The 11,604-nt window shown below is 45.6% G+C and overlaps 1 protein-coding gene across 1 annotated transcript; it reads left to right on the top strand.

Moving 5' to 3' along the window:
* Nucleotides 1–11,483, top strand: PROZ (protein Z, vitamin K dependent plasma glycoprotein). Its single transcript, XM_063392739.1, has 8 exons — nt 1–362; nt 1,948–2,111; nt 4,073–4,097; nt 6,982–7,095; nt 8,407–8,538; nt 9,760–9,845; nt 9,925–10,048; nt 10,584–11,483. Exons 1-8 carry the CDS (start codon nt 296–298, stop codon nt 11,093–11,095), a joined length of 1,224 nt encoding a protein of 407 aa, XP_063248809.1. The 5' UTR covers nt 1–295; the 3' UTR covers nt 11,096–11,483.
* Nucleotides 11,484–11,604: the final 121 nt, after the last annotated feature.

The following is an 11,604-nucleotide window of genomic DNA, read 5'->3' as shown; positions in this document are numbered from 1 at the left end:
TCCAAATCTCGGAGCAGCTCTCAGTGGCCCTGGAGAAGGGCCCCCCCATGGGCAACAAGGGCACAGGGAGAAGGGGCACTGCTCGCTACTGAGCCGGGCATTGATTTTTTTGGTTTGGTTTGGGTTTGCTTTTCGGGTCTTTTTCCCCTGTGTTGACATTGCAGCCAGGATTCGCCGTTAGAAGTTTTGTTTTCTCATGAGCAGCTGGACTTTGAACTTCGACATCTCTCCTGTAGCAATTTCCCACAAGAGCTGCAGGAATGCAGGCAGGCACCATTAGGCTCAGAGGGTAACAATGGCAAGGTGCTCTTGGATAATATTCTTCCTTCTCTCTGCCCTTTTCCTTCAGACAGAGCAGGCAGGTATGCCTTTTGTTTTGTTGCACCTTTAATTCTGATTTGTGCTGCTGCTTTTCTACAAACACCAGTAATTTTGTACCTTGTATAACGTTTACTTTGTAGCACAGAGTGAAATCAATAAAAACAGTCCGTTCCTTATTTTCTTTAAATTTCTGCTGTTTATTTCATGCAGCTAAGTGCAAACTGCTGTAGGCTAATGTGGCAATGTAGTTTTGAAGTACCATTATTTATGCCAGGGTAATATTTTGTCTTTCCTTTAAATTTTTAGACTTTCCCAGATATTAGAGAGAGTTGTTTTATATGTCTAGTTGCTGCTAAAATAAAAATAAGAGAGTCCTATGAAAGAGGCCAATGTGCATGCTTGCTATAGCTTGAAGAAATTTATGTTTCTGTATTAATCCTCCACAGTTTGTCAAAAATTAGGAGGAGCCAGGCAAGGAAGAAAAAGATGGTGATCTCTTACAAAAGTCTGAACACCCTGCAGCAGAAGTTCACTGCCAGCTGTGCTGGATGTGGCAGAACCAATGCACAGCAGAAATATGTGCTAGGGGTCAGATAACATTTCAAATGCAGAACAGAGTCATGAAGCTTTTCTTTTTTTCATATTATGTGCAAGTCAGTTGTTTATGGGATATCCTTCAAAAAGCTAAGTATCTGTACACAGTTTCAGAATAATTTTGCTATTTCTCTCACTTTTTCCAGTTCTATGATTATTCATTACTTCAACCAGCAGTGTTGGGTACCCAAACACTGTGTAAAAGAGAAAAAAACCCTGAATGTTCCCTGCCCAAACACATTTACTTTCCAAGCACAGAAGAACAGACAAACACATGCTGACACACACAGTCACACATTGCTTCATGTGGAAGACAAGGCTCCAGGGTGGCACCAGCTGCCCAGCTGGCAGGCAGTTTTTCATGGAGGTACCACTTGCAAAGAGGAGTTTTAAGATCTGTTAACTCTCATGCCTCTGGTCTCTCCTCCTCTGTACTCAAATCTGAAAGATTACAGTGTCTTCCACACAACCAGTGGTATGGGATATAACCCTCTGACTATGAGCATTGCTGAGGGGTAGTTTTTATTTACTCTCCTTAAGAGAGAATTGATTGAGAACTCAGCCATGTCTTGGCTTTCCTTCTCAGCAAAAAAAAATATTGCCATGAACTAAGACGGAAGAGCTTTGGTTTGGATCCACCATCATAACTTAATACAACTAATACTCACTTCTACCCATGCGTCTGACACCCCTATGCAGTCTCACAAAATAGCTTCTGCCTTTTATAATAATGTTTTCCACCTTTCCCTGGCTGTGCCACCACACTCTGTGTGTCTCGTGCCATAAAATAATGTGCCAGGAAGGGCTTCAAATTCCCCCTGCTTGGGAGCAAGTCAGGCATTCCTCAGAAGTAAAAAGTCACAACTACTCAGCTGCATTTGGGCTAAGATATTAGAGCTCTTTAAGTATGTTAATTTTATGTGGCTGAAACCCCAAATCAACTAAAATTATTTATCTTGAAAGAGAAGGTGAAAGTATATAAGGAAATGAATGTAAGTACTTACATTAGTGTTTTGTCATACAATGTTGCAGTATTTATATCAGCTGATGATGCAAACAGTGTTATCAAGAGACAGAGACGTGCCAGTTCCCTACTTCTGGAGGAGGTCCTTCAAGGCAGCTTGGAAAGAGAATGCCTAGAAGAGAGATGTACACATGAGGAAGCAAGAGAAGTATTTGAAAATGATGAAATGCTTGTAAGTATTTTGTTTCCCTGCACGCACAATAAAAACTTCTGCCACGATCCTTTACTTATGGAACACAAACCTGCTCCATCTGGGTTTCTCTCCATGTGAAATCTTTGCATTTGCCATCTCAGCAGGTAGCAAGTGGGTGTCTTCCATGGTCAAAATGGAAATGAGGAGGTCAGCTCTGATATTTTTCAAGTCCTCTCCTGAAAATGATGCATCATGCTCCTTATATTAGTAAATCATGTGGCTGTTGTTCCATCCTGACCACACACAGAAATACAGCTTCAGCATCCCTTAGGGTCCAGGAGGGGCAAGGAAGTGCTGATCAGCAGAAGAGCACCTGGAGGGCAGCACAAAGGAATTCCATCCACTCCAGCCAGTAAATTGGTTTCATCAGGGCCCAACTCATGTGCCTCTGTGCAAATATATGCAGCATGGGGAATAAATGAGAGGAGTTAGAGTCGTGTGAGGCACTGGAACAGGTTGCCTAGATAAGCTGTGGATACCCCACCCCTGGAAGTGCTCAAGGCCAGGTTGGATGGGCCTTTGAGCAGCCTGGTCCAGTGGAAGGAGCCCTTGCCCACAGCAGGAAACTGGAACTAGATGATTTTTAAGGCCCCTTCCAACCCAAACCATTCTGTGATTTTATGACTGGGACAGTGGGAATCAATGCAGCAGCAAGTAGTGGGACCTATAGAAAGAGGCTGACTTGGTGAGCAGCTGCAAATTCCTTTGCACCGGGGGCTCTCCGGACATACACAGATGGATGCTAGGCTCTTTCAAGGGAATCTGGGCGGAGTTTTGTTTGCAGGGAAAGGGGAGGAAACAGCTGCGGGGCTGCCCACGGGCAGCCGTGGTGCTCTGGGGGAGGCAGGGGTGGGCGGAGGTGTGGCTTTGGGGGAGGGAGGGGTGGGCAGAGGTGTGGCTTTGGGGAAAGCAGCTGCAGGGTCAGCGGCAGTCCCCGGGCAGCGCAGGGCACAGGGCGGTGCTGGCAGTGGCGGCAGTGCTGGCAGTGGCAGCAGTGCTGGCAGTGGTGGCGGTGCTGGCAGTGGCAGCAGGGGTGGCAGTGGTGGCAGTGCTGGCAGTGGTGGCAGTGGCAGCAGGGGTGGCAGTGCTGGCAGGGGTGGCAGTGGTGGTGGTGCTGGCAGTGGTGGCAGTGCTGGCAGGGGTGGCAGTGCTGGCAGGGGTGGCGGTGCTGGCAGTGGTGGCGGTGCTGGCAGTGGTGGCAGTGGCAGCAGGGGTGGCAGTGCTGGCAGGGGTGGCGGTGCTGGCAGTGGTGGCGGTGCTGGCAGTGGTGGCAGTGGCAGCAGGGGTGGCAGTGCTGGCAGGGGTGGCAGTGGTGGCGGTGCTGGCAGTGGCAGCAGTGGCGGCAGGGGTGGCAGTGCTGGCAGGGGTGGCGGTGCTGGCAGTGCTGGCAGTGCAGGCAGTGCTGGCAGTGCAGGCAGTGGTGGGGCTGCAGGCAGTGGCAGCAGTGGTGGCAGTGATGGCAGTGGTGGCGCTGCTGGCAGTGGTGACAGTGGCAGCAGTGGTGGCAGTGCTGGCAGTGGTGGCAGTGGCGGTGCCCCAGCTCTGCGCTCACCGCTCTGCCAGGCCGGGTGGGGTGGGATGGGGCAGGATGGGGCCCTTCCCCGGCTGCTGCACAACAGACAGACAACAGCCAGGCAGTTTTCTCAGGAAGCCGCATTGCTGGAGGATCCAGCTGCTCCTCTCTGGCCTGTGAAGTGTTTCTTTTCCTTTACAGCTTCTTAAGAAGCAATAAAGTAAGCAGTAGGCAAAGCCTCTCCCTTCTCAGGCATATTTTGCTAGCTGGGCAGATATAGTTGTGCAATGTTGTAAACATTAAACCATTGTATATATTCTCTCTTAATATGTTTCTTGGTTCAGCAAAATATTTATGACATATTACATTGCTTGAGAATTAAAACTAATTATTTCCTTTTTTATTTTTTTCTCTTTTTTTCACACAGAAAATGTTTTGGGAAATCTACTATGGTAAGCTGGCTTCTTGATTTCTCTCTGTCATAGTACTGTCACATTATGAACATTAGGATTCAGTCTAATACTGGTTTTCTAAGAGTTTGTTCTACGAGAAACAATCAGTCTCTGTCATGTCTGTAGTAAAGCAGAAGGAAAATTCTTGATGTGAAATGATTTTTTAAAGTAATATACTTTATATTTTTATAGTAATATATTTTTAAAGTAATAAAGTAATATATAAAGGAAAAACCATTTAAACCTGCAAAAGCGATAAAAGTAGAAGGTGAGCAAAGGTTATTATAGTAAATATATATATTTACAGGCTGCTTCTTTTCCTGAATCTAAAGCTGTTGTGAAACAGCCTGGGATAGGAGAAAGTATGTTTTGCTGATACAACACTGCAGCACAGTTTTACCTGCAAAATCTCCCACATACAGAATTAGCATTTAAACCTGAGCAAGATAAATAGATATTAAAAGCTACTGAGCTGTCTATAAACTCTGGATACTGGGACTGCATCATTCCCTGTCAGGTACCAAGGTAAGAAACAAATCTGTAGAAGCTGAGGGCCTGATGTAACAGAATGCCACCTGAACAAGGAACCTGTGCACCAGCCCTGTGACTATGCCCTATTCCCTCCCTTTTTCTGTATGCTTCATCCCAAGTTTTTCTCATTTTTAGCTTAGCTGTTATTAATTTCTCATCTTGGGTTTAAAGGGTGGATAAGGATAAAGTGGATAAAACCAGCAGTCAGTAATAATTTTCTGCACAAGCCACCAAATCACTGAGTCCTGGGAAGCCACTAAATCACTGAATCCTGGGAACCATTGCACAGAAGAATCCCATCAGTGCTATAAATGTTATGAAGAATGATGCTAAATATCTGGCATTTTATTACTTCTGTGAGGGTGGGATTAATTTCTAATTTGAGTCATTGGATATTTGTACTAAGCATGTCATGCAGGCTTCATCTCTAGTCTAGGAAGAGAGAAGGGCAACCAGTTCAGAATGGTCTCTGCAAACAAGCTTAGCCACAATCAGGACACATTACTGATTTCAGCCTCAGGGGTGGCTTTCTTGCTGTAATTAAAAACCATCTGTTCTGTCTTCTTCCTAAAGAACAGCACTGTGTGTTTCCTTTTCTGTGATGTTTTCTCTAACATTTTGAAGAGCGTTGTCTTTGAAAAGTGGCTTCTTTCCTCCTCGCTAAACAAACACATTTTTTCATCCTGTCTTCCAATAATCTCATTTTCTAGACCTCTGGTATCCATGTTGCTTTCCCCTGAAGATCCAGGGTGCAGTGGGTAAATCTGCATTGTGAATAAAAGAGGGCTGAGCAGAAAGGCTGAGCACCCACCTAACTGCTGGGTCACCCAGCAGCTCTGTTTTGTAGTGCTCCACCTTTGTCCCTTCAAGTCAAAACTTATGTAATGGCATCTTGCTGGATGTCTGCTGTCAGTGCACTTTGCCTGAGCTCACAGTTGTCCCCTACCCGCTTTTATCAACAGTATAAATTTAGCCATTAACAATCTCTCTTCAAACATCACTTTCCAAAAGTTTTGTGTATGTCTTATAGCAGTCTGCTCACTTAATGACAAAGTCATTGGAGACATTTCTATTCTATGATGTTCACTGATTCCCCCTATCCTGTAATAGGATTAGATTTAAATGGTTTGAATTGTTTGGTCTTGAAAAATATATACTGGTCTGTACTTACCACCTTTTTATATTGCTGAGTGCATACAGTTTAATCATAGCTTGCCAATAACAGAAATCAGGCCAATTTCTCTGTATTTCCTTAAATCTTCTCTTTGCTACTTTAATAAAGCTTGGTGCTGGATTTATTTGCTTCCCACCATGCATTTCCGAGGCTTGAATCCATCCAACTTCTTCAGACTGCAGGGGTAACCCCTTCCCTAGCTCCAGCTCCTCAATTCTGCCTGCTCAGCTGTGTAGGTGAGATTCCCCTAATTCACCCAAAAAACCCTCCCTGGAGGCCTCCATTGTGCTTGGATATGCTGGTAGCATCTGACTGCAGATGTGTTGAAGGTGGTGACTCTTTCAGCCAGTATTTTAGTACATCTAACACTCAAAGATTTGTGTGCCCATAGCCTAAGCAGATGGTGATTGGTGTTTCGCTTCTCCATCCCCAAAATCAGCTAGAGCAGCTTGCTGACTGAGTTAACTGCTCTGAGAAGGTGTTAATTTTTAGAAAGATTGGACAACATCTCCCAGGTTAGGCTCTTCTGGCTTGCTTACTGATAACTGATTACTATGTCTATCATATGTAGTTGTTACTTGGAGCATGTTTTCAAACTGCTTAGGAGTCATTCCTGTGGGCAGCTTGAAGGGAAACTGGCAGCTCTGCCTGGTGCTTCACTCATAGTGAGGACACCCTCTTGTTTCAGTCTTTAGTTCCTCAGAAAGATTAGACTTGCTAGAGTCTGAGCTGCTGCATGATAATTGTGCAGATATATAAAAGTTATATTTCTTCCTATTTTGATGTTGCTTGCTGTACCCTTGCTCTATAATTTTGATGCCAGCTTTTTCTATCTAGTGCATATCAATCTAACATGGGAGACCTAAAACACCAGACTCATACTACATTTGTAACAAAGCGCGGACTGTAGCTCAGTCCTTTCTCCTGAATCAGAGCACCCAAACTCCGGAAGAGGCTCTGCGTCTGGGCAGCTCCCAGCCCCTCTGACAGGGGCTACAAGAGTGCCTCTGGGAACAGACTTGAGCTAAAACTACCCCTGAGGAGCAGTTCAGTGACATTTAGCCCATTTCCTCCCAAACTGCTCTCACAACACTTCTCTGAAGAGCTCATGTGTGGGGACGGGGGCTGTGTAATTTGGGATCAGTGGTGGTGGTGACTCCTCCCTCTCCATTTCTTCAGGTGGCAGGAGGTGCTCCTCAAGCCCCTGCCAGCACAATGGTGTGTGTGAGGACAGCATCCGCGGCTACACCTGCACCTGTGCTGAGGGCTACGAGGGAGAGAACTGTGCTTTCGGTAAGGCACTGCCCCCTTCTGAGAGGCCGCATCTCCTCCTGTCACAGGGGGTCCCTGTCAGACCACACGCCGCTCCCCGTGACGCCACTCACCGTGGTTTGGTTAAAACACAGTTCTGGCAGAGCAGGGCTGGTGTGTGCTGCCTGTCTACAGAGCATTAGGGCATCCTGAGTTCTGCAGGCTGTCCCTTCTCCGGGGATGCAGCACAAGGGCTGAAACCGAACCACCTGCAGGGTACACCCCAGGGCCAGCCCTGCCCGTGCCACCCGCGCTGCCCGCCACTCCTGCGGGCCCGGGAGTGCGGCATGACGGGCCGAGGCTGCAGGGCCAGGGTGGATTCCCAGGCACCGCCGTGCCTCCGAGGCCACACACCCCACATGACATTCCCTCAGGACAGAAGGACTCCAGAAAACAAACTGTTTCCAGTGGAAGTAAAAAGCATAAAGTAAAACAGATGTTTTCTGGCACAGGAAAGCCCTGGGCCAGATATTACATTTTTATATCTGCCAGGTTCTACTTTCCAGCCCTTACATCAGTATTTCTGCTGGTTCAGAGGTCCCCTGGGGTGGGAGACGCCCTGGCTGCAGCAAGGCAGGGTCATTTTCTGTATGAGGGGTGTGACTGTGACCAGCTTCTGGGGGAGCACAGGAGGTGACACAGCTTGGACCAGTGCTGGGAACTAGATCATCTCAGTATGAGCCTTAGGCAGCCATGTCACACAAGATTTTTTGCCACCTATAAGCTAGATCAAATAGCTGTTGCTTTGTGCTAAAGACTTACATGTTTGCTCAGCTATGGAAAGTTAAGCATGTTTCAAAATTCATACTACCCTTCTTTTTTTTTCTTATCTTTGGTGGCTGATAATTTAAACAAGTGTGCAAAATGAGAGCTACGGGTTTGTTCTTTCTTAAAACCAGAAACCCTAGCTAACTTCTTCTTCAAGCAATACTTGTCTTCGTAACATATGCAACAGTTCCTCTTGCTGCAGATACTTGGTGTTTCGTTTAAAAACCCATAGCATCCTTCCATGAGTTCACATGGAAGGCCTAGTTTGACCCACAGATAATCCTCCCGGAACTCAGAGCTGCAATGTCTGGTGCAGGGGGGAGCACAGTTCACAATGAATCTATGAATGCTGCAGAGATTCAGCTCTCTTCAATTTCTGCTTAACAAAGGAAAAAAATCCCAGTGGTAGTGCTGTGAGTCAGAGTCCCTACTCATCTCCACACAAAGTAAATAAAAACTAAAACATAGAAGACTCAAGAAAAATGAAAGAGTACTCAATGTTTTCCCTCTGCTTGTTCTGTTTAGCTAAAAATGAGTGTCACCACCAAGCAAAGGTAGGATGTGACCACTTCTGCTACCCAGGAAGGAATTCCTACCGCTGTTCCTGTGCTGATGGCTATGAGCTTGGGGAGGATAAAAAACAGTGCATCGCTTTAGGTAGGTGTGAGCCTGGAGGCACTGGGGGCACAGGGCTGCGGTGGGCAGGCCACCATCTGACAGATGTGATCAGCCTGCTTTGATCCTAAAACAGTATTACTGGGTGGGAAAAGGAATCTAGGGACTACCACCAAGATGCCAAAGTAATGGTAAAAGAAGGGCTATTTGATAAGAACATTTAAATATGAATCAGCAGAGAGGACCTGCACTACCCTACATATCACCCACTAGACCAGGTTTTCCACTCCTGGGTTTGGTAAAGAGTAGTTGTGCTGAACACCTATTTGCTTGGGAATGAGATTCAGTTGATTCCCATCAGGTGACCAATGGTCTGGTGAATGGAGGGAAACATTTACTGCCATATTAACTAGCTTGAAACAGTAGCCCCTTTTATTTTTTCAGTTTCATTTTAGGTATCTAATTCAATTTCATCCCCTTACAAAGTAGGTCTACTAAAAACACAGCTGTATACTTAGACTCGTGTCTGTATTAGCACAAGTGAGGCAGCCAAATCAGAGTTCAGCTCTAGAGACACATCTTTGGTGGTGAAAGGCTCATGTCCACACTCAGTGCACACTTCAGGTGGACTTTACATCAAACTGGCCTAGTTCAGTCCTGTGGACTAAGCACCAGTCAGCTGTGAGAGCATGTCTTGTGTGCCCCTGGAAGGTGTCTGTAGTTTAGCTTCACCTGAACAGAATTCAGTGTGTGACCCAAACCCAAACCCAGGGGAAGAGTGACAAATGCAGACAACTGGGTGATCCAATCAATAAGCATGTGTGTTATTTGAAGCAGATAAGGCATGCATGTCCCTAGAGTGACAGCTCTAACAAGGAAAATCCAGGACTGACTTTGGCCAGACTGGGCCACAGCTATCAGGTATTTAACACAATTTGAATACAGGATACAAAGATGAAAAAGAAAGCTGTGCTAATGCTTGGCTGGAGAAGCAGCCTTACTAGTGACAGGCACGGTGAAACCTGGTCACTACAAGCCCAACATGGTGACCCAAAATATTTAGCCCACTGCTAAACTATTATGACTACAATTGCTAAACAAATTACTTCAATTTTCGCCAGCTGAGAAATTGTCATTCTCCTTTTCCTTTGTGCAAAAGCAGAAACCCAAAGTCTAGGTGGAACAGTAAGGCATTTGCAGGTATTAGCTATCTTGAAATGATACAGCATGAAGTTTTGATTTTTTTTTAAATTCATTTGTTAGATGCATGTGCATGTGGCAGACTTCAAGACAGTGATAACCTTATAAGTGAAACCAGGAAGAAAAGCGATGAGCGATTTCCTTGGCAGGTACTCCTAGCAATTCATGAAACCCATCACTTACTCTCACGTGGATAGTGCTATCTCTTGTCTTCTTGCATTTTCTTAGGTATTGCTGCTAAACTCAGAAGAGAAAGGCTTCTGTGGAGGAGTGTTGCTAAAAAGTAACTTCGTGTTGACCACAGCAGAGTGTGCCCTTCGGCATAGCCATTTTCAAATCAGGGCTGGTGCTGGTAGGTGATCCAACACATTTTTTCTTGCTACAGCACATTGCAGTATTGACAAGCTAAATTTTAAAAAAGCCTACTAAACTTCCTGCTGCATAAAAATATTGTTAAAGGAAACAGATATGCTGTCATTTCATTTAAACACCTCAGTCAAGTATCTGAGCTAGAACTACAGCTACCCACATTCCCCTTTACAAGGCAAGCAGAAACAAATGCCTCTTGAGCACAGTTCAGAACTCAGCACCATAGAGTGCAGACAGATCAGCTAAACATGGTGGGCTTAGTGGTGGCTTTAGTTTTATGCCAAAATTCACATCAGTGCTGGGTATTCATCCTTACTGCTGAAATTCTGCGTGCTCCTATCAGCATTAAAAAGCTGCCAGTGTATTATTCCTCGTTTCCCTTTACTGCAGAGGTTTTGAGGAGGAGCCTTTAGCTCCCCTGCCACACGTGTTTCTCAGCACAACCAGGCAGCTTGCACGCAGCGTTCAGGTCTCTAATGAGCTGCTCCTAAGAGCAGTGAAATGTCATTGCTCCACAGGGCCCAATGGAACGAGCGGAACTGGGAAGACCATGCAAGTCAGTGAGAAGCACATCCACATCCGCTACGACGAGGACACTGGGGAGAACAACATCGCACTACTGCAGCTCCAAGAGCATGTAGAGTGTGACAGCCACCACCTTCCCGTGTGCGCCCCTGAGAGAGACTTTGCAGAGCACGTTTTAATTCCCAAATTGGCTGGTACAGTCAGTGGCTGGAGAATGGAAGGTGATGAACTTCAGGGCGAAGAGCTGCAGGTCTCATACCTTCCTGCAGAGGACTGCAAGCAAATACTCAACACCAGCCTCACAAACAGGCAGTTCTGTGGGCACCTCCAGGAGGCCGTAGACAAGCGCCTGGCTGGAGGAAGCTTTTTGGTTACTGAGTACAAGGGCACGTGGTTTCTGACTGGGATCCTGGGATCCTGGCCCCTGGAAGACACTGACTGGGAAACGTTGCTTTTCACCAACACTGCAAGGTACATGATATGGGTTAAACAAAAAATAAAGTAACACACAAACACAACCAACTCTCAAGCACCAAAACCCCACCAATCATTGCAAGGAAACATATGGATGCAGCCAGTACCCCTATATGACTCTACTACTATTTGCAGCAATGGAAGTTGCAACAGACATGTATTTAACTCCAGTTTATAGAGAAAAGCCTGTTTGTCTTTCCTTCTGCTGACACACAGTACTGTGAAGTCATGACAGAGTAAACCTAAATACTGAAAAACTGTTTTAACTTTAATTTTCCTAAAACTCTTCATCTTAAACCTCAAAACATGTTGAATATTTTACTGTGATTTCAAATGTTGCTAGTACCCTGAGGTTTGATTAGCAAATCCATATTCTTATTTCAGGATTCATACAAGTAAAACTTACAAACATGGGGAATGTCAAGCTTTTAAATGTCTATGTTGAGGTAGGACTTGACCTTTTCATCACACTAAAAAATGTATCCCCTCATGCATGGAATCTGTTTTCCCTTATGAATGATGCCCATGTCAGTTAGAGGG

This window comes from Prinia subflava, chromosome 3, assembly GCF_021018805.1.
Source record: "Prinia subflava isolate CZ2003 ecotype Zambia chromosome 3, Cam_Psub_1.2, whole genome shotgun sequence".
NCBI lineage: Eukaryota > Metazoa > Chordata > Aves > Passeriformes > Cisticolidae > Prinia > Prinia subflava.
The sequence above is the reverse complement of the archived record's forward strand: the minus strand, read 5'-3'. Positions and strand labels throughout refer to the sequence as shown.